This window comes from Callithrix jacchus, chromosome 2, assembly GCF_049354715.1.
Source record: "Callithrix jacchus isolate 240 chromosome 2, calJac240_pri, whole genome shotgun sequence".
NCBI lineage: Eukaryota > Metazoa > Chordata > Mammalia > Primates > Cebidae > Callithrix > Callithrix jacchus.
In genome coordinates, this window is record NC_133503.1 from 2,529,108 (window position 1) to 2,554,945 (window position 25,838).

The 25,838-nt window shown below is 43.0% G+C and overlaps 1 protein-coding gene across 2 annotated transcripts in view; it reads right to left on the reverse strand.

Annotated features, from left to right (window-relative positions):
- The window catches only part of SEPTIN14 (septin 14), a 44,676-nt gene extending 24,505 nt beyond the window's left edge, over positions 1-20,171 (reverse strand). The window contains exons 1-7 of one of the 2 annotated variants that reach the window (XM_078353474.1): positions 20,107-20,171; positions 19,062-19,130; positions 15,670-15,999; positions 6,641-6,761; positions 4,511-4,706; positions 3,227-3,413; positions 2,314-2,475 (exon numbers count right to left, since the gene is read on the reverse strand). In XM_078353474.1, the coding sequence (XP_078209600.1) occupies positions 2,314-2,475; positions 3,227-3,413; positions 4,511-4,527 (366 nt within the window). In that variant the 5' untranslated portion in view covers positions 4,528-4,706; positions 6,641-6,761; positions 15,670-15,999; positions 19,062-19,130; positions 20,107-20,171. The remainder of the gene's footprint in view (positions 1-2,313; positions 2,476-3,226; positions 3,414-4,510; positions 4,707-6,640; positions 6,762-15,669; positions 16,000-19,061; positions 19,131-20,106) is intronic. The other variant, XM_008984152.5, reaches the window with a different exon arrangement.
- Positions 20,172-25,838: the final 5,667 nt, after the last annotated feature.

Genomic DNA, 25,838 nt, shown 5'->3' on the forward strand with positions numbered 1-25,838 from the left:
ACTCAGGAGACTGAGGCAGGAGACGCAGAAGGCGGAGGTTGAAGTGAGCCGAGATGGTGACACTGCACTCCAGCCTGGGTGTCAGAGTGAGACTCCATCTCAGGAAAAAAAGACAGAGATGACGATATTCTAATAAATTTAATTAGACGGAGATCCACCCTGTGTCTCATTTTAAGGCTTGACAGTCAACCTGTGCTAATTGGCTTCTGTGAGCATTAATGTCAGGCTGTGCACACAGTTGGAACGCGTCTACTGGGCAGAGCCTAAACCAAGGTACCCTGCTGCAGGAAACAAACACATGCAAAAAGATTCTTTATTTTTTTGAGACGAAGTTTCCACTCTCGTCGTCTGGGCTGGAGTGCAATGGTACGATCTCCGCTCACTGCAAACTGCTCCTCCAGGGTTCAAGTGATTCTCCTGCCTCAGCCTCCCAAGTAGCTGGGATTGCAGGTGTGCACCACCACATCTGGCTAATTTTCATATTTTTAGTACATATGGGGTTTCACCATGTTGGCCAGGGCGGTCTCAATCTCTTGATCTCATGATCCACCAGCCTCAGCCTCCCAAAGTGCTGGAATTACAGGTGTGAGCCACTGCACCCGGCCAAGAAAAAAGATGTTTAATAGACATCAGGTATCTCACACTGTCTGTACCCTGAACCATCTTTACCCTGAATGTTGAAGAAATAACATGCAAATAACTTTTAACTCTGGTATAAAAGTTAAAAGACAAAAATACTGAAAATGACTACAACTATTATAGTAATTAATGGATACACAATATAAAATATATTAATAAGCAATACTGTACACTAGAAGCTAAATCTCAACATTATGCCATATATATATTTGACAAATATGCACATAGACCCTCTGAATCTAAAATAAAAAATAAGGAAGTTTATACTAGTAAACACCTACATCTTTTAAAAAAAAAAAGATCTCTGCCAGGCACAGTGGCTCATGCCTGTAATCCCAGCACTTTGGGAGGCCGAGGAGGGCAGATTCTCTGAAGTCAGGAGTTCAAGACCAGCCTGGCTAAAATTGAGAAACCCCATCTCTACTGAAAATATTTTTGAAGTTAGCTGGGTGTGGTGGTGCACATCTGTAGTCCCAGTTACTCTGGAGGTTGAGGCAGGAGGATTGCTTGAACCTGGGAGGCAGAGGTTGCAGTGAGCAGAGATCACACCACTGCACTCCAGCCTGGGCAGCAGAGGGAGACTCGATCTCAAAAAAAAAAAAAAAAAAATCTCAAATCAACAACCTAACTTTACACCTAAAAAAAAAAAAGAAAGAGGAAAAAGAAACCTAAACCAATAATTACCAGGAGGAAAAAATAACAAAGATTAGAGCATAAATAAATAAAATAGAGAATAAAAAACATTTTAATCAGCCAGGCCCTGTGGCTCACACCTGTAATCCCAGCACTTTTGGAGGCTGAGGCGGGTGGATCTCTTGAGGTCAGGAGTTCCAGACCAGCCTGGCCAACATGATGAAACCCCATCTCCACTAAAAATACAAAAATTAGCCTGGTGTGGTGGCACGCTCCTGTAATCCCAGCTACTTCAGAGACTGAGGCAGGAGAATCTCTTGAACCCGGGAGATGGAGGTTGCAGTGAGCAGAGATTGTCCCTCTGTACTCCAGCTTGGGACACAAAGTAAGACTATGTCTCAAAAAAAAATTAATAAATGAAGCCAAGAGTTGATTTGGAAAAAAAAAAATCAAAATCAAAGCCCTTACCTAGACTAACAATGAAAAGAGAGAATATGTTAATAATATAAAAAATGAAAGAGATGACATTACAACTGGTCTTACAGAAATAAACAGAATTATAAGGGACTATTACGAGCATTTATGCAGCAACCAATCTGACAACTTAGAAGAAATGAGGAAATTATTAGGAACATAATAACCTACCAATACTGAATGAAGAATAGAGAAACTAAAGAAGTAATTTTTTAAAACTGCAAAATATAGCCTAGACCAGATTACTTCACGGGTAAATTCTATCAAACTTTCGAACTAAATTTAATATCATATATCCTCAGATTCTTTGAAAAAATAGAAAAAACAAGTAACACCTTCAGAGTCATTTTATGAGACCTGCAAGTAAAATACACTTCTAAGAAGAAAATTAAAGGCCAAAATCCTTGAGGGACGTGGGGTATGAATTAAATCTAAATAAATCTGTTTGCAAAGAATCAATTTTCAGCAAAAGTTTTTTCAAAATCAAAAAAATAAACATTTTCTCACAGTAGGTTCTGGATAAAGACTCATTTCTAGCCCCTGTCCGATACTGTTAGTGAAGCTTACGTTCACGGAGGAGTTCGTTTGAGCGGTGGTTTCATCATCTGTTGGGAACTGATATATGCGGATCCCGTTGCTAATCAGTTCGCTCATTATCTTCCTCTTAAACGTCTGTATATCATTTTTAGAAACTGTGTCTGCCTTGGCAATCAGTGGTATAATGTTCACCTAGTAAGAAAGAAGACAGACAAAACCTCAGCCTCGAGGACTCATGGTTCATCCTTAGTTTTTCTTTTTCTTTTTTTTTTTTTGTTTTTTTTTTGTTTGTTTTTTGGGATGGAGTTTCACTCTTGTTACCCAGGCTGGAGTGCAATGGCACGATCTCGGCTCACCGCAACCTCCGCCTCCTGGGTTCAGGCAATTCTCCTGCCTCAGCCTCCTGAGTAGCTGGGATTACAGGCACGCACCACCATGCTTGGCTAATTTTTTGTATTTTTAGTAGAGACAGGGTTTCACCATGTTGACCAGGATGGTCTCGATCTCTTGACCTCGTGATCCACCCGTCTCAGCCTCCCAAAGTGCTGGGATTACCGGCTTGAGCCACCGCGCCCGGCCTCAAAATTAATATCACATCATGAAAGGTTGGGACCAGGCACAACGGCTCACGCCTGTAATCCCAGCACTCTGGGAGAGCGAGGTGGGTGGATCACCTGAGCCCAGAAGTTTGAGTTCAGTCTGGGCAACATAGTGAAACCCCATCTCTACAAAAAATACGAAAATCAGCCAAGCTTGTTGGCATGCTCCCGTGGGCCCAGTTACTCAGATGGCTCGACGGGAAGATCGCTTGAGCCCAGGAGGTTGAGGTTGCAATGAGCTGTGACTGCACCACTGCTGTCCAGCCTGGGTGACAGAGGAAGACCTGTCTCAAATACAGAAAAAAGAAAAAGAAAAGAAAGCTTGGTGAATTTACCAAACATACCTTACTGTCAAGGTTCTTCATTGTTAGCAGATCAAGAGACTTCAGGGAATGTCCCGTGGGTGAAATGAAGTACAGACACACGTGGACACGAGAATCGTGGTACTCAGACAAGGAGCGCTGAATCTTCAGCTCTTCGTGAAGATAGGCCTCAAACTGGGCGTCTATGTAGTCGACTATTGGTTGGTGGCTAAAAAAATGATTTATACATTTAACATAACGGATTAGTAAAATCTAAAGCCTGCTTTTGACCACTTAATAAACAATTAACATGTACGCACGTATACAAAGCAGTTTGCTACAGTGATGAAGAAAACGTTCATAACATGTCCATACAAAGATATTAATTCCAAACCAATAATCAGGCTCATGCTTTACTCTACTCTATGGTTGTGTAAAATGTAAACATAGAGGAAAGCTGGGTGCATCCAGCAGGGGACTAGCATCCAGACTATAGAAATAGCACAAGCAAATACACAACAACAAATAATCCCATTAAGAAGTGGGTGAAGGACGTGAATGGACATTTTTCAGAAGACCAACATGCAAAGTAAAACCACGACGAGATATCAGATATCATCTTACCCCAGTCAGAATGGCAATTGTTAAAAAGATTAAAAGTAAAGCAGGCCAGGTACAGTGCTTCATGCCTGTAATCCCAGCACTTTGGAAGGCCAAGGTGGGAGTCTCCTCTGAGGCCAGCAGTTTGACACCAGCCTGGGCAACATAGCAAGACCCCGTCTATACAAACAATTTTGAAAATTAGCCAGGCATGGTGGCATGCTCCTGTAGTCTCAGTTACTCAAGAGGCTGAGGTGGGAGGATCACTTGAGCTCGGGAGGTAGAAGCCGCAGTGAGCTGAGATTGTGCCACTGTGCTCCAGCCTGGGTGACGGACTGAAACGCTGTCTCAAAAAATAATAAAAGTAAATAAATAACACAATTTGGCAAGGATACAGAGAAATGGGAACCCTTAGACACTGTTGGTGAGAATGTAAATTAGTACAGCCTGTATGGAAAATTTGGACAAATAAAGTGAAATAAAGAAATAAGGAAATAAGCTAAAACTAATAGAAACTATAATTTTTTGCTATAACTGGTTAAATAAAGATCTTGTAAGAAAATCAGTTATATACAAAAGTATTAATCTCGTAAGAAAAGAACATTACTTAGGAAAATGTTAAAATACGGAAGAAAAGGTATTACTTATACAAATTAGCGTACGGCAAAGGCAGGCAGATTCCCCAGAATAAGAAATCTGTTTTAATTTAAACAAGAAAACACTAACCTGGCTTCCTTGTTCATTTGATCACCATAGCCCACCGTTTCCACAACGGTCAGTTTCAGCTGAACACTGCTTTCCTGAAGTTCATATGTCTGTATTCGAAGCCCCACACTGGAGTAAAAATGTGAGGATTTGTTATCTTTCAAGTTGGTATTAAACAACGTGTCAATCAGTGTTGATTTTCCAATTCCAGTCTCCCCTGTAATAGACAGAGATTAGTTGTCATGGGGCATAAAGGGGCTAAGAAGAAGCCACGCTTTGAATCCCTACGGTGGTTTTTAAACTCTTAGAAAGTTGAACTCATAGAAGTAGAGAGTAGAATCCCGGCTACCAGAGGCGGGGGGAGGAGGGAGAGAGGACGTTTGCTCAGAAGGTACAGTATTTTTTTTTTACTCTTATTTTAGGTTTCGGGGTACGCGTGCAGGTTTGTTATATAGGTCAGCTTTCCTCATGAGGATTTGTTGTACCGATTATGCCGTCATCGAGGTGCTAAGCCTAGTACCCAATAGTTATTTTGTCTGATCCTCTCCTTCCTCCAAACCTGCTCCCTCAAGTAGCACTAGTGTCTGTTATTCCTTTTTTTTGTGTCCATGTGTTCTCACCATTTAGCCCCTGCTTTGGCACATGTTCTCAGCCGTAAGAAAGAACGAGATCATGTCCTTTGCAGGAACACGGATGGAGCTGGAGGCCGTCATCCTTAGCAAACTAACAGAGCTCATTCCAGCACTATTCACAACAGCAAAGACATGGAATCAACCTAAATGCTCATCAATAATAGACTGGATGAACAAAATATGGTACATATACACCATGGAATACTACATAGCCATGAAAAAGAACGAGATCATGTCCTTTGCAGGAACACGGATGGAGCTGGAGGCCGTCATCCTTAGCAAACTAACAGAGCTCATTCCAGCACTATTCACAACAGCAGACATGGAATCAACCTAAATGCTCATCAATAATAGACTGGATGAACAAAATATGGTACATATACACCATGGAATACTACATAGCCATGAAAAAGAACGAGATCATGTCCTTTGCAGGAACACGGATGGAGCTGGAGGCCGTCATCCTTAGCAAACTAACAGTTTCAACCAGAGACGAGAAATGTTTTGAGATCTACTGCACAGCATTGTGGCTGTAGTTAATGTACTGTACGTTTCAAAATAAGAGAGTAAATTTCAAATGTCTTACCATAAAAAAATGACAGGTAAGCCAGGTAATAGATAAGCTAATTCACTTGATTGGATCATTCCACGTTGTAAACATATATCAAAACATCACCTTGTATCCATACATTATAATTTTTCAATTAGGAATACTACTAATTTTAAAAATGAAAAAGGGCCTCCAATACTTCAAAGATTGAGATAGTGTTGAAAGTGTGCATGCCAGCCCTGATTCTCTCAGTCACTAACGTAATGGAGAAAGAAAGTATACACTAAGTGGCTGGGCACGGTGGCTCACACCTGTAATTCCAGCACTTTGGGAGGCCAAGGCAGGAGGATCACAAGGTCAAGAGATCGAGACCATTCTGGCCAACATGGTGAAACGCCGTCTCTGCTAAAAATACAAAAATTTGCTGGGCATGGTGACATGTGCCTGTAGTTCCAGCTACTCGGGAGGCTGAAGCAGGAGAATCACTTGAACCCAGGAGGCAGAAGTTTCAGTGAGCAGAGAATATGCCACTGCATTGCAGCTTGGCGACAGAGCAAGACTCCATCTCAAAAAAAAAAAAAAGAAAAAGAAAAAGAAACACACAGTATACAGTAAGCTACATCAGACTTTTAAGAGCAGAAATGTTTCCATATTTAAAAATTATTACAGGTCAAGTGTGGTGGCTCATGCCTGTAATCTCAGCACTTTGGGAAGCTGAGGTAGGTGGACTGCTTGAGCCCAGGAGGTCGAGGCTACAGTGAGCCATGATGACACCATTGCACTGCAGCCTGGGCAACAGAGTGGGACCTTGTCTCAAAAATAACGTACATACTATGGCTGAGACGAAAATCATCGCACACATGAAGATACGTTTGAATTAATAGCATCAGCGTCACACTGCTTAAGATACGTTGAAATGAACGTTGGGAAAAATGAAGGAACAGTTCAAATGAAGCGTTTGACACTTACCCACACAGAGAATATTAAAAGTGAATCCCTGTCGGATAGATCTGGTCACCAACTGGTTGGGCAAACATTCAAAACCAAAATGTCCAGACGTAGTTAAACAACGAATATTGTTTTCTTTTTGCTTTAATAAAAAAAGTTTAGAGTTTTTGTTAGAATAGAAAATGAAGTCACTTGAACAGAAAATGATTATAGTATATCAAAGAAATTAGAGTTGATTATCATTTGATTATCATACCTCAGACAAGGTGAAAATATACTAAGTACATTTGGGAAAACAGAAGTCTATGTTCGGACACACGGATTTGGCTATTATTTTTATAAATAAAGTGAATCTATCTCTCAGCTCACTTAAAGAGGCGCTGTGTCAAAATTGTAAAAGAAATAGCAGCCAGGCACAGTGGCTTATGCTTTGCAATGCCAGCACTTTGGGCGGCTGAGATGGGCAGATCGCTTGGGGTCAGGAGTTCGAGACCAGCCTGGTCAACATAGCCAAACCCCATCTCTATTAAAAATAATAAGCCAGGCATGCTGGTGCCCCCCTGTAGTCCCAGCTACTTGGGAGGCTGAGGCACGAAAATCACGCGAACCCAGGAAACAGAGGTTGCAGTGAGCTGAGATCTCACCACTGCACTCCAGCCTGGGCAACAGAGTGAAACTCTATCTCAAAAATGTAAAAAAATTAAAGAAATAGAGAACTAAGGAACTATTTCAAGAAACTCTAATGTATTGCTCTGACATAAATTATTTCTCCCATAAGAAAAAAGTAAAAGACATTAACATCCTTTCGTTCTGCTCCAGCAAATCAATATATTGAGAAAATTCCACACGTTAGTTAATCCAGATGCTTCTGAACTTATGATGAGGCTATGTCCCAAGAAACGTATCATAAATTGAACGTAATGTAAGTCAAAAACGCATTAAATACACCTGACATCACCCAACATTGTAGCTGTGTCTTGCCTGCCTTAAACATGCCCAGAACGTTTACATTAGCCCATACTTGGGCAGAATCAACGAAGACGAAGCGTATGCTGTAATAAAGTATTGAATTCTCGTGCGATTTATAAAATAAAAGAAAAAGGAGCCTTATCATAAGCTCAGAAGTTTAAGTCGAACGACTGTCAGCTGCAGACCCTCCGCCTATGTGAGGAAACCAAAATCAATTTGAAATTTTTAAAAAATCAAATGATTTTGACTTCAAGTTTGTTATATGCCCTCTGAGGACTTGTGTTATATTGAAGAAATCTACTGATGACACCATTCTAGAAAATTAGAAACCCATCAATATTAGACACAAATTTACCAACTAATCATTTTTAAAAGGTTAAAAGGTCATTCATTTTTTTTTTTCTAAGCACTTTTATTTAAAAAATGGGAATTATACAACCCCCTCCACACCTATAGGCACATTAAATACCACTTTGCCATGACAGCTCAGCATACCCCCCAGCTCTTTTTCTTTTTTTTGAGACGGAGTTTCACTCTTGTTACCCAGGCTGGAGTGCAATGGCACGATCTCGGCTCACCGCACCCTCCACCTCCTGGGTTCAGGCAATTCTCCTGCCTCAGCCTCCTGAGTAGCTGGGACTACAGGCACGCGCCACCACGCCCAGCTAATTTTTTGTATTTTTAGTAGAGACGGGGTTTCACCATGTTGACCAGGATGGTCTCGATCTCTTGACCTCATGATCCACCCGCCTCGGCCTCCCAAAGTGCTGGGATTACAGGCGTGAGCCACCGCGCCCGGCCTGGATGAGTTTTAATAGATGTGTACAGTAATGTAATCACCATCTGACCACTATATAGAACATTATACAGACATTCCCGAAGCTTTCCCTCTTCACCCTACTCAGTCAATTCGTAACCCCACCCCCATCTCTTTTTAGTTGCTATACTTTTACTTTTTCTGGAATTTCATTTAGAAGAAATCATACTGCATGGAGTTTTTTCAATCTTAACAAAACATTACCAAATACAATTCACTTATATGTAGAAAAGATAATAGATTAAAACAACTGGTATTTATTCTAGAAATGCAAAGTTAGGGCCGGGCGCGGTGGCTCATGCCACTGTGCTCAGTACCTGGGTGATGGGATCACTCACATTCCGCCCTCACCTCTCCCTCCCTCACCCTCTGGTAGTCCTCAGTGTTCACTGTTGCCATCTATGGCATGAGTCTCATACCTGGGGTACCCAGCATTTACCCCCACTTAGAAGTGAGAACATGTAGTATTTGGTTTTCTGTTCCCATATTTACTTAGGACAATGGCCCCAGCAGCAGCCGCGTTGTTGCAAAGGACATATTTCATTTTTTTCCAGCTGCACAGTATCCCGCAGTGTATACAGACCACACTTTTTAATCCAATCTGCCACTGATGGGCACCGAGGTTGACTCCATGTCTTAGCTATTGTGGATAGCGCTGAGGTGAACGCAGATGCAGGCCAGGCACGGCGGCCCACACCCGTAATCCCAACACTTCAGGAGGCCAAGGTGGGCAGATCACTTAGGGTCAGGCTTTGAGACCAGCCTGGCTGACATGGCAAAACCCCGTCTCTACTAAAAATACAAACATTAGCTGGGTGTGGTGGCGCACGCTGTAATCCCAGTCACTCAGGAGGCTGAGGCACGAGAATCGCTTGAACCCGGGAGGTGGAAGTTGCCATCAGCCAAGATCACCCCACTGCCCTCCAGCCTGGGCACCACAGTGAGACTCTGTCTCAAATTTAAAAAGAAAGGAAAATAGGCTGGGCACGGTGGCTCACACCTGTAATCCCAGCACTTTGGGAGGCCAAGGCAGGTGAATCACGTCAGCTCAAGATGAGAGTTTGAGACCAGCCTGTCCAACATGGGGAAGCCCCGTCTCTATTAAAAATCCAAAATTATCCAGGTGTGGTGGTGCATGCCTGTAATGCCAGCTACTGGGAGACTGAGGCAGAAGAATCTCTGGAACCTAAGAGGTGGAGGTTGCAGTGAGCCGAGATCTCGCTGTTGCCCTCCAGCCTTGGCAACAAGAGTGAAACGAAAGAAAGAGAGAGAGAGAAAGAGAATGAGAGAAAGAAGGAAAGAGAGAAGAGAGAAGGAAGGAAGGAGGGAAGAAAGAAAGAAAGAGGGAGGGAGGGAAGGAAGGAAAGAAAGAAAGGGAGGGAGGGAGAGAGAGAATGAACAAGTGTGCGTGTATCTTCTTTGTAGAACAAAAAAATAATCTGTAGCTCTTTGAAGACGTTTACTCCTTGAGCCCACGCAGACGTTCAGTGAGAGATTGATTGAACCCTGAAAACGATCTCTCTCAAGGTCCAGAAGTGGGAGATGCCACAGCAGTAATGCTGACGAGAAGCTCCCCTGAGACCCTTCTCTACAGAATGAAACGCCTGCTCTGTGGGTGCAGAGACCAGAAGCTCTCTCTTAGGGCACTGGTGAAAGCACGTTGCTGGTGGAAGTAGAGAACACACACAAAAAGCCTGAAATCCTAGAAGATGTGCAGAAATTCACGATGGATTCAGAACTGTGTCAGAAGGACAGAAAGAGAAGGTCACACCCCTGGGGCCCAGAGGCAGAGTGTTTGTCTAGGAGTAGCCATTAAATAAAAAAGTATTCTCACCTACCCCCACCACCCGATAACTGCGGTCAAGATACATATTCTTTGCAAGAAATATTGCAAGAGACTTACTCTTTCTGAGGCATAGAACGAAAGGAAGACTTAAGGTTAAGGGTGGAATTATCATCAGAAAAACATCCTCTGAAAAACTAACCCCTACCTTCGACACAAGGTATCACCAGAGGCATTCAAAGCCCATAGGGTAGGCCAGGGGCGGGACTCACATCTGTAATCCCAGCACTTTGGGAGGCCGAGGTGGGCGGATCACATGAAGTCAGGAGTTCAAGACCAGCCTGGCCAACATGGAGAAACCCTTCTGTACTAAAATTATGAAATTAGCCAGTTGCGGTGGCACATGCTTGTAATTGCAGCCACTCAGGAGGCTGAAGCAGGAGAATCACTTGGACACAAAAGGTAGAGGTTTCAGTGAGCCAAGATCATGCCAGTGCACTCCAGCCTGGGCAACAAGAGCCAAAGTGTGTCTCAAAGAAAAACCAAAAAAAAACACCCAAAGCCCGTAGGGTAGTAAGAATCACACCACAGCAACATCAAATCCCAAGCCCGGCTTCCGAGAAGCACAAACCTCTGTACTAAAGGCCAGTAAAAGAGAGGGCGTCCCAGTTTTCAGCATGAAATCTTATCTCAGTGTCTTTGGCTCTGCATAAGCTGTCCAGTTTTCAGTCCCCAAATTACAAAGCTTAAAAAGAGGGAAATAAAGATATTTAGGGAGACAGAAGAAGATAAAGATGAACGCAGTTGTGAAACCAGGCTCACAAGTGACGCGAATGTTGCAACTATCAGATAAGGAACTTAAAATATCTATGATTAATATGTTACAATCCCGACAGAAAATATGCACAGTGCGCAAACCAGATGACCAGCTTCAGCAGAGAGACGGAAACTGTAAGAAAATCGTGTGAAAGCGCTAGAAATGAGATGCATTGACAGATACAAAAAATACCTTTTCTTTTCGGTCAGTAGACTGAACTGTGCGGAAAGCATCGGCGAATTTGGAGGTGAGTCTACAGAAACTAGAAAAAAGCACACACACAACATAGAAAAAGAGTGCAGAAGACGACAGAACGGTTTTTCTCTAAGACGGAGGACTGAAGGCAGCGTTAGCATGCCTCTTCTTCTCGGAAGGACAGAATAGTGTGTACAGATGGACACTGTGCATTTTCTTTTCAAGAACTTAATAGAAAAAAACAAAAGTATCCACAGACCCTTTGAAAGAAGCATCCCCGAGGCAGGCAAAAAAGTGTAAGTCCCCAGAGTGTGAGAGGAACACAGTCTGCTTCCAGGGTCCACATCCCCACTAGGGAATCTGAAAATCCAGGCCCTGGGAGAAGTCCCTTACCCTACCCAGAGCTCAAATGGCTCCAGGGAGCAGTGCGAAACCTAAAAGTAGAAGCAGCAGTTCAGCCTGGGCAACATGGTGAAACCACGTCTCTACAAAAAAAAAAAAAATACAAAAATTAGCCAGGCATGATGGCGCATGCCCGTGGTCCCAGCTACTCAGGAGGCTGAGGAAGGAGGATCACCTGAGTCCGGCAGGCAGAGGTTGCAGTGAGCTGAGGTTGCGCCACTGCACTTCAGCCTGGGTGACAAAGCAAGGCCCTGTCTCAAAAAAGAGAAAAAAACAGAGATAGCAGTGGGTGGTAAGTGCCCTGCAGGCATACCCAGTCTCCAGCATTAACCGAGGGAAGCCATTCCTGACTATATCTAATAGCGGACCTCAGGGGAAACAGCCAAGAAGCTCACGGAGGGGTCACAGGGTGAAAGAAGCTCCTAACTGAATTTTTTTGTGACAAAACCTCTAATAGGGATAAACTCCCCAGATCAGAAAGCAGCAAAAGGGGGTTAGGGGTGGGTAGTGAGCTAGGAGATGCTGGTGCCGGAGGTAGGCAGCTGGTTTTGTGGGCAGATGGGGAGCGGCATGGCCTAAAAGCCATGCTTGCTATCTCCGTAGGGAAGCGTATGGCCTGGGACAGGTCTGAGTTCTGTGCACAGACTACCGGGATCTAAATCTGACATCATTAACAGAGCACTGCGGGAGTGAGACAAGCCTAGCCCACTGCATGGGAGCTGGGCGAGGCTTGCTGCCACCCACGACTTCCCACTCCCTTTGCCAACTCTTCGGTGCGGCAGAGACAGTATCACTCCCCTCTGGAACACTGCCCCAGCAGCCTGAGAACCACACCCCAGCCATTACAGGGGTGGTGTCCTTCCCTGCCGGAGGAGACCCACCCAACCCTGCCTCCGCCTGGTGGTATCCCTCCACCCATCCCAGTAGCTTAACACAAATAGCATAAAACTTTTGGGAGTTTAGTAGCCCTGCCCACCACTTGAGAAATCAGAATACTTTCCCTGGGCAACTTAGGGCAAGCTCAGATCCCAGTGCTCCTACCACAGCTGGTGCTCTTTTGCAAGTGCCACCCACCTCCTGGCTGGAGGCCAAACAACGCGATGCATTACGGTCACTCTAAGTAGAATAACATGCACTGAGGAAAGAGGCAATGGCTCTACGCAATCTCAGCTGCCACCACGGGGTTCAGCACCCTGGCTAACCAGGGGTCCTGAGTCCATCCACATGACAAGTTCATTACAACTATAACCCAAAGCTGTGAAAGCCAGCACGCTAAGCCTGTCTTCAACCAAGGAATCTCAGAGTGTGCGTCCTTCCCCTGCCACCTCGTAGAGCTGGTGCTGCTATCCACTGCTGGGAGACCCAAAGACGGGTCACATCACTGGATTCCTTGCAGTCGTTCTCCAGCACAAGCCCGGAGTCTGGTAGCCCCACTGGGTTGCTAGACCCAGAGGAGCAATAACAATCACTCTTGTCTGGCTCTCAGGAAGTCTCATTCCTAGGAGAAGGGAGAGAAGCACCATATCAAGGGACCGCCCCATGGGACAAATGAATCCGAATGGCAGGCCTCGAGTCTCAGGTATTTTTACTGCCAGACACAGTGGCAGTGCTGGGCGCAGAGGGAATGTCTGCATCTCAACTCCAACAGGCAGATCGCCTCTGTGATCACAGAGGGTTTGAGAGAAGGGGTCCTTGTTCGCCCCTGGTGCATCACTGCAGACAGAGCTGGGGCTACTCTCCAGGAAATACAGCACAGATGCACCTATAGACAGCCTTCCTGGAACAATTCGGGGTGATTGCACCCCCACAGCAGAACGCTCCAGATTCAGGCTTGCACAAGAGGTAGAGTCACACAGTTCCTCCCTCCTTGAAACATCGACATTCCTAGAGATAAAAAGTGGTGCCTGTCTGATCTAAAACTAAAAAGTTTCTAAACAGCAAATTATTACAAAAATTAGCCAGGCATGGTGGTGAGCATGTAGTCCCAGCTACTTGGGAGGCTGAGACAGGAGAATCGCTTGAACCCAGGAGGCAGAGTTTGCAGTGAGCCGAGATCACGCCATTGCACTCCAGCCTGGGCGACAGACTGAGACTTCATCTCAAAAAAAAAAGAAAACAAAGAAATATGGCACATTTATGTTATGGAATACTATCTGGCCACAACGAAGAATAAAATTATGTAATTTGCTGTTCAGAAACTTTTTAGTTTCTCTTCTTGGATTTTTATGGTTTCAGGTCTTTTAGGTCCTTTGTCTATTTTGAGTTGGTTTCTTGGTATAGTGTAAGATACTGATCCAGTGAAGTTTTTTGCATATAGAAATTCAGTTTTCTTGGAACCATTTAGTGAAGAGATGATTTTTTTCCTCATTATGCCCTTTTGGTGCCCTTTTCAAAAAACGGCTAACCATGAATGTTTGGATTTATTTCTGGGAGCTCTATTGTGTTTCACTGGTCTATGTTTCTGTTTCTATGATGGTGCCACACTATACTGATTACTATAGCTTTGTAATATAGTTTTAAATCAGGATGTGTGATGCTCTGTGTTCATTGCAGCATTATTTACAACAGCTAAGATATGGAAACTTAAGCTATATTATGATCCTAGTCACTCTTTTTTTAATCCCTCCTTTTACTTCTTTTCTCTAACCCATCCTTTCTCTCATTCTTTGTTTTCATTATAAATGGAACTACCATATGATCCAGCAATGCCACTATTAGGTATATACCCAAAGGGAAAAAAAAAATCGATATATAGAAGAGATCTCTGCATCCCTGTGTTCACTGAAGCAGTATTCACCACAGCAAAAATGTGGAATCAACCTAAGTATCCACCAGCAGATATATGGATTTGGGAGGCTGAGGCAGGTGAATCACCTGAGGTAAGGAGTTTGAAACCAGCCTGGCCAACATGGAGAAACCCCATTTCTACCAAAAATACAAAATTAACCAGGTATGGTGCTGCATGCCTGTAATCCCAGCTTCTTGGGAGAGGAGACTTAGGCAAGAAAATCACTTGAACCTGGGAGGCAGAGGTTGCAGTGAGCTGAGATTGCGCCACTGCACTGCAGCCTGGGCAACAAGAGTGAAACTCCATCTCAAAAAAAAAAATACAATTTGGTCACACACAAAAATAAAACCCCGCCATTTGAATTAACATGGATGGAACTAGAGGTCATTTTGTTAAATGAAATAAGCCAGGCACAGAAACACAAATGTGTCACTCACGTGCGTCAGCTTAAAAGTTGATCTGTCTCATAGAGGTAGAGTAGAATGATAGTTACCAGAGGCTGGGAAGGGTGTGTGAGTCATGGGGGATGAGCAGAGGCTGGCTGGTGGGTGCAAACATTCAGGTGGGCAGAAGAAATAAGTTAGAATGCTCTACAGCAGAGAGGGAGACTATGGATTATAACAAAGTATTGCACATTTCAAAATAGCTAAAAAAGAGGACTGGAAATGTTCCCAAAACATAAAAATAACAAATACTTGAGGTAATAAATACATGAAGGACCCTGACTTGATTATATTATGTGTTCTATGCATGTAACGAAATATTGCATGTACCCCATAAATATGTATTAAGCACCCGAGTGACAGAGCTAGACTCTGTCTCAAAAAAGCAAAAAAAAAAAGAGGCCGGGTGCGGTGGCTCACGCCTGTAATCCCAGCACTTTGGGAGGCCGAGGTGGGTGGATCACCTGATGTTGGGAGGTCAATACTAGCCTGGTCAACATGGCAAAACCTAGTCTCTTACTAAAAATGCAAAAATTGGCCAGGCATGATGGTGCACACCTGTAATCCCAGCTACTCGGGAGGCTGAGGCAGGAGAATCGCTTGAACCCAGGAGGCGGAGGTTGCAGTGAGCCACGATCACACTACTGCACTCCAGCCTGGGTAACGGAGCAAGATTCCAACTTAAAAAAAAAACAAAAAACAAAAAACTGGTCCAACCTCTCACTCAGTAAAACAATCAAAGATGGCCGACCACTAACAGCTCAGGATTGTAGCTCCCAGTGAAAGCTCAGAGAACGAGATGACGCCACATCATTAGACAAATTTTCGTCACTCACCGATTAGCTGATTCCCAGTGGAGGAGCCCCACGGTCGCCAGCGCGACTCTTGTGGCCGCCACAGCGGTTTTGCCGGCGTCTCGGCGCAGCAGCTCTTCATGCAGAGCCAACGGGACTGCTTCCCCTACTGACTGGAGTTTGGAGCTCCGGGAAGTCAGAGCCGCTTGTTGCGGACTCAAGAGGGAAGCCAGACCAGAGATTCCCGGGCAGAAGAGCACCATCAGTCTTACCGCTGCTATTTAGGCTGCCACAATGGGTTGCTCGGATCCCAGCACTGGGAATCAACAAGTCGGAAGTCGACTCAGAAAACTAATTAGAAAGGCGGTTCATCTACAATGAAGGGAAAAAAACAGCCTAAGAAGGCCGAGTATACTCAGAATCAGAACCCATCAGCAACGGAACAAGCCCTGATGGAAAAGGACTCATCAGTAATGGAACAAGCCCTGATGGAAAAGGTCTCATCAGCAACCGAACAAGCCCTGATGGAAGAGGACTCATCAGTAACGGAACAAGCCCTGATGGAAAAGGACTGTGTTCCATTATCTGAAGTAGGCTTTAAAAGGTGGATGATAAGAAACTTCTGGGAGTTAAAGGAACTTGTTCTAACCCAATGTAAAGAAACTAAGAACTTGGAAAAAAGGTTCGATGAAATGTTGAAAAGAATAGACAATATAGAGAGGAATACAAATGAACTTATGGAGTTGAAAAACACAACACGAGAACTGAGTGAAATATGTACAAGCTTAAACAGCCGAATGGATCAAGCAGAAGAAAGGGTATCAGAGGTCGAAGACCAACTTAATGAAACAAAACGACAAGACAAGAATAGAGAAAAAAGGATAAAAAGGAATGAGCAAAGTCTCCAAGCAATATGGGACTATGTGAAAAGACCTAATATACGCTTGATTGGTGTACCTGAACGTGACGGAGAGAATGAAGTCAAGCTGGAAAATTCTCTCCAGGACATTATCCAGGAAAATTTTCCTAATTTAGCAAAGCAGGACACTATTCAACCCCAGGCAATACAGAGAACACCACAAAGATATTCCTCAAGAAGACCAACCCCAAGGCACATAATCGTTAGATTCACCAAGATCGAAACGAAGGAGAAAATATTAAGGGCAGCCAGAGAGAAAGATCAAGTTACCCATAAAGGTAAGCCTATTAGGCTTACAGCAGATCTCTCAACGGAAACCCTCCAAGCTAGAAGAGAGTGGGGGCCAATATTCAATATACTTAAAGAACAAAACTTTCAGCCCAGAATTTCATATCCTGCCAATTTAAGCTTTACATTTGAAGGAAAAATAAAATCTTTTAGGAACAAGCAAGTACTCAGAGATTTTATTACCACCAGGCCTGCTTTACAAGAACTTCTAAAAGAAGCATTATACACAGAAAGGAACAACCAGTATGATCCTTTCTAAAAATACACCAAAAAGTAAAGAGCATTAACATAAAGAAGAATTTTTATCAACAAAAGGACAAAATAGCCAGTTAATATCAAATGGCAGCAACCCTAAAGTTAAATCAACCAAATCTCCCAATCAAAAGATACAGACAAAATCCAACGGTATATCCAAAGATATACATAGACTCAAAATAAAGGGTTGGAAAAAAAAAAACGTACCAACCAAATGGAGAGCAAAAATAAATAAATAAAAAGCAGGAGTTGCAATTTTCACATTTGACAAAATAGATTTCAAAGCTATAAGGATACAAGGGTAAAAGGATTAATGTAACAATAAGAGATCTTAACACCCAGATACATAAGACCCATAATGAGATTTAGATTCAACGAGACAGAAAATTGATAACGATACCCGGGACTGGAACTAAGATCCAGAACAAATAAACTCAATAGAGCTCTCCATTTTAAACACACAAAATATACATTATCCACAAAATCTAACGATATATCTAAAGATATACAAAGACTCAAAACAAGGGGATGGAAAAAAACTCACCAACCAAATGGAGAGCAAAAATAAATAAATAAAAAGCAGGAGTTGCAATTCTCACACTTAATAAAATAGATTTCAAAGCTACAAGGATGCAAGGGTAAAAGGATTAATGTAACAATAAGAGATCTTAACACCCAGATACATAAGACACATAGTGAGATTTAGATTCAACGAGACAACAAATTGATAACGATATCCAGGATTTGAACTCAGAGCCAGAACAAATAAACACAATAGAGGTCTCCATTTTAAACACATAAAATATGCATTAACCACTTTAAACACTCAAAATATTGATCGGCCATTATTGAAACCCATTTTAGGAATGAAGTAATGTTCCTTTTTCCCTCTTTTTCTTTTTTTCCCCTTCTTTTTCTCTTTTTCCCTAAAAAAAAAAAAAAAAAAACTAAAGTTAAGTAAAAAGTTCAGCTCCTCAGTCACCTAAGGCACATTTCCACTGTTCAACATTAGTATGGTAGCTAGTGGGCTATCATTAAGGACAGTGAAAATTCATGAAACATTTCTATCATTGTAGAACCTTCTTTGAACAGTGCTGATCTAAGAGAGAAACAAAAAGGCCTCAAAGATATTCTATCAAGAGACAACATCTTCTTGGCTTGACTGGCCATACCTCATAGGCCATATAATTTTTATTCTGAACCACTAGAGATTTGAAATAGAAAGGGAGTAAGATCTTAAAAGTTTGGTGTGAATCATGAAGCTTAATTTTTTTCAGTAAAGACACCTTCTCTTAGGGGTAAATAAAAAAAAAAAAACAATCAGCAAGCAGTTATCCAACCATTTGCTAAATAACTTCATTGGAAAATTATTTATTGTTAGCACATAATTCTGCAGATACATCCATCAAAACAGCACTGTTCCTCTCACTTACTGGGAGATTCAGAAGCTTTACTTTGAGTTTCTTTGGTGTTAAATAGAAAGTCTTTTGCGCTACTGACGAGCTTGTCGGACTCGAAGAACATGTAACAATTTTCTAAACCACCATTGATATTTAACTCCAATTAGTATAAATGCTAATTCTTGGGAGGCTGAGGCGGGTGAATCACAAGGTCAAGAGATCGGGACCATCCTGGCCAACATGGTGAAACCCCGTCTCTACTAAAAATACAAAAAATTAGCTGGGCATGGTGGCGCGTGCCTGTAATCCCAGCTACTCAGGAGGCTGAGGCAGGAGAATTGCCTGAACCCAGGAGGCGGAGGTTGTGGTGAGCCAAGATTGCCATTGCACTCCAGCCTGGGTAACCAGAGCGAAACTCCATCTCAAAAAAAGAAAAAAGCAATTCATGCCCAAGCACAACCAACAAGACTTTATCATCTATGCCTACATCAGTTTACCGAGTCCATATTTTGAAGCTATATGGTCTTACTGAAGTACAAACTGCAGAGTTCCATTTGAAAGATATACTTAACTGTGTCTCCGTCAGCAGGTGTCTGTGTGCGCATACACATTTTTCTTTCTGCCATGCCACACTAAAAGAGCTGGAAATAAAAAAATAAGCATTTTTAAAAATTACTGACAAAAGCTGTATTCTTCCTATATAATTTAGATCAATCGGGGGGCATAATATAGGTATTTTCATAAGTTTTGCTTTTTATTTCCCACTATGGATCTGTTTCAAACTGCAGCTGTCTTGCTAGGTGGGCTTCCATTTGATGAGCAATATGTAATATTCAACTTCTAATGTAGAGTAATACATTTAACCATAGGCACACAAAAGCATCTTAAAGTTAAATACCCTTTGCAAATCAAGAGGATAAGAGCATTTTTCTTCTTCTTCCTTGTTTTTTTTTTTTTTTTTTAAGACAGAGAGTCTCACTCTGTCACCCAGGCTGGAGTGCAGTGGCACGATCTCAGCTCACTGCAACCTCCACCTCCTGGGTTCAAGTGATCCTCCTGCCTCAGCCTCCTGAGTAGCTGGAATTATGGGTGTGCGCCACCACATCCAGCTAATTTTTTTATTTTTGGTAGAGATGGGGTTTCACCATGTTAGCCAGAATGGTCTTTTTTTTTTTCTTTTTTTTTTTTTTTTTTTCAGGATGGTCTTGATCTCCTGACCTCTGAGAACTCCTCTTCTTTAAATGACTCTATGGTCATAAGAAAAGAAGTAGGAATTTTTGCTTTAGAAATGTTTTTTAAAAAAAAAAAAAAAAAAAAAAAAGCAAGACACACTCATAAGCACTTAACTTCCCAGAGGAGGCTTGGGTATTCACCTTTACCCGCTGAAAACGGATTGTGAAAGCAGACCTTATAAAATCAAACAAGTCCTTTAGCCACTGAACTAAGACAATGATAATTCTCATTTACGAAGCATCTGTTATGCACCTAGCATTGTGCTAAGAGTTTATGTTTTTTATTTACTTCCGTTAGTCCTCGCAGTAAATCTGAGATATATGTATTTTCATTGCCATAGGCCAGGTGAAAAAAATTCAGACCCAGAAAGATGAAGTAACTTACTTTCCCAAGGATTCAGCTGTTCAGTAGACGCAGGTCCTAACTTATTCCAAGCTGGTGTCCTTTCTACTGTCCCCAGTGATAGACCGAATAAATATTCACTGTTTGTAACAGTTGGGAACAGGGAGGAGAGGCACAAGAGAGCGTGCCGTGCTGATCTCCACGCCGAGCTGCCTGAGAAGGCCACGCTGCCCTGCTTTTGAACGCAGCACAGAGAGGCTGAGAATATAAAGGAAATCTTATATATTTGTAAAGTAAGTATTTGAAATATTTGAGAAGCAAACAGAAGCAACGAATGGCTGTGTGCCGTGATTTCTTCACTCGCTCTGTCCTGGGGATTACTGCACTTTAGTATACAAATGTATCTCATTTACCCTGAAATTAAACAAGGTTTTCTGATACAGAGTTCTGTTTTGTGGTGTGGTTTGCTTTAATCCAGTATATACAAAGGGTTTTTTTGTTTGTTTGTTTGTTTTTTTTGAGATGGAATTTTGCTCTTGTTACCCAGGCTGGAGTGCAATGGCATGATCTCGGCTCACCGCAACCTCCGCCTCCTGGGTTCGGGCAATTCTCCTGCCTCAGCCTCCCGAGTAGCTGGGATTACAGGCACACACCACCGTGCCCAGCTAATTTTTTGTATTTTTAGTAGAGACGGGGTTTCACCATGTTGACCAGGATGGTCTCGATCTCTTGACCTCATGATCCACCCGCCTCGGCCTCCCAAAGTGCTGGGATTACAGGCACATGCAACAATGCCCAGCTAATTTTTCGTATTTTTAGTAGAGACGGGGTTTCACCATGTTGACCAGGATGGTCTCGATCTCTTGACCTCGTGATCCACCCGCCTCGGCCTCCCAAAGTGCTGGGATTACAGGCGTGAGCCACCGCGCCCGGCGGGAGCTCCTTTTTAAATGGAACATTATTAATTTCATGTACAACTGACAGACACTGATGATTTAAATTTGGGGATTTCTAAGACAGATTCTTGAAAATGAATGAAGTGTGGTTTGTAGCATCAGGAAACATCACAAAGCCAGGAGAGGTGGATCCTGTCATCCTAGCGCTTTGGGAAGCTGAATCAGGAGAACTGCTTGAGCCCAGGAGTCTGAAACCAGCATGGTCAACCTAGCGGCCAGGTCTCTACAAAAGAAAAATTTAAAAATTAGCCAGGCAGGGTGGTAGGTGCCTGTAGTCCCAGCTACTTGGGAGACTGAGGCAGAATGATTGCTGGGGGCCCCGAGTGTGAGGCTACAGTGAGCTGTGATCGCGCCGTTGCACTCCAAAGCAGGACGACAGAGTGAGACCCTGTCTGAAAAAGAATGAATAAATGAAAAGAAAACTAACTCAAAATATACTGCTTTAAATAATAAAATTTACATTTTTGCAAATTTTGTAGTTTGAGCTTTACAGCTAAAACCAGAGTTTTTAGAGAATTGTATCAACCATCGTGACCTTGAGAGCTTCCCAACATGAAAAAACGTTTCTAAAAACATCGGTGGCGACGGTAACAATGCCAGTGTTTGATAGAAGGAGATGCGTCAACGTTAAAGAGATGAAGGGTTCTCAGCCTCCACCCTGTTAACATCCTGGTCTGTGGAACTCTCTGCTCCGAAGACAGCTCAGTGCACCAGGGGGTGCTCAGCTGCATCTCTGGTCTCTGCCCCCTAGATGTCACTAGCAACCCCCAAGGGTGGCAGCTGATCGCTCCAGACAGAGCAAATAACTCCCAGCTAAGAACCACTCAATTAGGTAACTCAGTAAGCAGGTGTCTCTCTCTCCCTATCTCTTCCTTTCTCTCTTCCTTTCTTCCTTTCTTGCTCACTTTTTCTTTCTCTCTTTCTTTCCTTCCTTCTTTCTCTCTTTCTTCTTCCTTTCTTTTTTCTATCCTTCCTTCCTTCCTCTTTCTTCCTCTCTCTCTCTTTCTTTCTCTCTCTTTTTCTTTCTTTCTCTCTCTTCTTTCTTTCTCTGCTGCCCAGGCTGGAAAACAGTGACTCAATCTCAGCTCACTGCAATCTCCACTTTCCAGGTTCAAGTGATTCTCCTATCTCAGCCTCCCAAATAACTAAGACTACAGGCATGTACCGCCACATATGGCTATTTGTGTTTTTAGTAGAGGTGGAGTTTCACCATGTTGGCCAGGCTGGTCTCAAACCCCTGACGTCAGGTGATCCACCTGCCTCAGCCTCCCAAAGTGCTAGGTTTACAGGCATGAGCCACCTCACCTGGCCAACAGATGTCTTTCACATGACCAATGACTGACGTCACAAAGATATACATGAATTCACCACCCATTTGAAGAGTCAGACAGACCAGATTGTTTTTTAATTTTATTATACATTGACAAAGTATCATTGTATATATTTATGGGTACAAAGTGATGTCATAAATTTTTAGTACAAAATGAAGTGACTCAATCAAATTAACATATTCATAACCTAAAATATTCAACATTTTTTGAAGTGAGAACATTTGAAATTTACTGCCTTAGTAATTTTGAAATGGACAGTGCACAATCTTTTTTTCTTTGAGGCACAGTTTCGTTCTTTTTTTTTTTTTTTTTTTGAGACGGAGTTTCACGCTTGTCACCCAGGCTGGAGTGCAATGGCACGATCTCGGCTCACCGCAACCTCCGCCTCCCAGGGTCAAGCGATTCTCCTGCCTCAGTCTCCCAAGTAGTTGGAATTACAGGCGTGGGCCACCACATCCAGCTAATTTTTTGAATTTTTAGTAGAGACGGGGTTTCACCATGTTAGTCAGGCTGGTCTCAAACTCCTGACCTCAGGTGATCCATCCACCTTGGCCTCCCAAAATGCTGGGATTACAGGCGTGAGCCGCCGCGCCTGGCTGACGACAGTACACAATTATTAAGTATATTCGTCAACCTGTGCAATAGATCTCAAAAAATCCAAACGTATTTCTCCTATTTAACTGAGGCCCTGTAACCTTCAATCGTCATTTCCCGGCTCCTACCAGGATACCCTCTGCTTCTGAGTCCCACTGCTTTAGTCTTCATGTATGTGAGAACATGCGGTGTCTGTCTTTTGGAATTTGCCTCATTTCACTTAGCAGAACATTCTCCAGTGCCATCCACATTGCTGCAGATGACGGAATCTCCTCCTCCGTGAAGGCTTAATAGTATTCCATGCTGTAGATGGACATTTTCTCTCTCCATCTGTACATTAATGGACACTTAGGCTAATTCCGTGACTTCGTTTTGTAACCAGTGCTGCAGTACACATGAGCGCACAGACTTGTCTTTGTCACACTAATTTAAATGTAACAAAAAGCGTATGGGTACAGTTGCAGATTTCACATCGCAACTAATCCTGTCCAGTTTTGCTGGACTATCAAAGCATGAAATTCACAATCATATCAGAAAATTGCTGATTCCTGTTTCCAACTACATATTTGTATGAAGCCAGATTTTCTTCAGAAACATTAATCAAAACAACGTATTTCAAGAGATTAAATGTAGAGGCAGATATGAGAATTCAGCTGTCCTTTTTCTTTGTACTTTTTTTATTGTGGTAAAATAGACATAACATAAAATATACCATTTTAGGCCGGGCGTGGTGGCTCACGCCTGTAATCCCAGCATTTTGGGAGGCCGAGGCGGGTGGATCACGAGGTCAAGAGATCGAGACCATCCTGGCCAACATGGTGAAACCCCGTCTCTACTAAAAATACAAAAATTAGCTGGGCATGGTGGCGCGTGCCTGTTATCCCAGCTACTCAGGAGGCTGAGGCAGGAGAATTGCCTGAACCCAGGAGGCGGAGGTTGCGGTGAGCCGAGATCGCGCCATTGCACTCCAGCCTGGGTAACAAGAGCGAAACTCCGTCTCAAAAAAAAAAAAAATACCATTTTAGTCTTTTTTGTTTCTTTCGCCCTTGTTGCCCTGGCTGGAGTGCAATGGCGTGATCTCCTCTCACCACAACCTCCGCCTCCAAGGTTCAAGCGATTCTGCCACCTCAGCCACTCAATTAGCTGGGATTACAGGCACCTACCACGATGTCCAGCTAATTTTTGTATTTTTTAGTAGAGGCAAGGTTTCGCCATGGTGTCCAGGCTAGTCACAAACTCCTGACCTCAGGTGATCCACCTGCCTGGTCTCCCAAAGTGCTGGGATTATTGGCATGAGCCACTATGCCTGCCCCCACCCCCTGCTCTTACAGATTATTTAAATCCTATACTGCCTTGGATACTTATTTTTAATTTGTTTGATTGATTGATTCATTGAGATGAAGTCTCGCTCTTGTCACCCAGACTGGAGTGCAGTGGCACAATCTCAGCTCATTGCAGCCTTCACCTCCTGGTTTCAAGCAATTCTCCTGCCTCAGCGTCCTGAGTAGCTGGGATTACAGGCATGTGCTGCCACACCAGCTAATTTTTGTATTTTTAGTAGAGACAGGGTTTCACCGTGTTGGCCGGGATGGTCTTGATCTCCTGACCTCATGATCCGCCCACCTCAGCCTCCCAAAGCCTTGAGATATTTTAATATTTCACTATGCCTTAATGTTTCTAGCCAATCAAAAGAACTCTCAGCTGGCAACAAATGTCAGAACTCCAGAGCCAGAAGTCACCAAACGGCAAATTGTTTTTCCTGGTGTTCCACTCCTGCCTCTGAGAGAAGCAGGTGCATTCCAGCCTCAAATCCAACGCCGTTCCTAAGAGGGTGGAGAGGGTTGGGAGAAGGAAGCCCCCGGAGTGGAGACGACCTAAAAGATGGGACATGAGGAGACAGGGTTCACTTTATCTGGGTGCTGGGGATTCTATTTCCAGTGAAATTCTTTTTCCGTTTGACAGAATCATACTGAGATAATAGATATCGAAGCTGTGTGGTGGTGAACTCTGACGTGACAAGCCAGTGGAACTGACACAGAGACTGGCCACGGGGTGGGAGGAGAACTGAAGAAGTGGCTCCAGGATACTTACACCCACCCGTGGGATTTGACCACAGTCCTTTCAGAGGTGGCTGGAACAAGAGCTGATGTAGAGATGTAAGGACTGGGCTGAGCACAGCGGCTCACTCCTGTAATCTTAGCACTTTGGGACGCTGAGGCAGGAGGATCACTTGAAGGCAGGAGCTCAAGACCAGCCTGGGCAATATGGCAAGCCCCTCATCTCTACAAAAAGTTTTTAAAACTACCCATGCAGAGCGGCCCATGCCTGTAGTCCCAGCTATTTGGAAGGCTGAGATAGGAGGATCCCTTGAGCCCAAGACTTTGAGGCTGCAGTGAGCTATGATGACGCCACTGGACTCCAGCCTGGGTGACAGAGCGAAATCCTGTCTCCAAAAACAAATAAATAAGAAAGAAGAAAGAAAGAAAGAAACATAACGATGATAAAGGAACATGTAATATTAGGTAAGACAACTATGTATTCTCAGACTAAATTCAAAAACACCGTTTTCATAGAACACTGGATATGAGTTACTTTTTCATCTACAGTTTATTTTTGCTTTACATTAAATATACTTAATATAATAAATATGTGATATATTTAATAATGTTTATATATCATATTTCATGTATTTATATTATTAAATATGTGATATACTTAATATTTAATATAATATGATTACATTAATAAATAAAAATACAAAACAGCATTCATCAAAAGCTTACATGCAGGCTGGGAACGGTGGCTTACGCCGGTAATCCCAGCTCTTTGGAAGGCTAGAGTGAAAGCATCACTCAAGGCCACAAGTTTGAGACCAGCCTGAGCAACATACTGT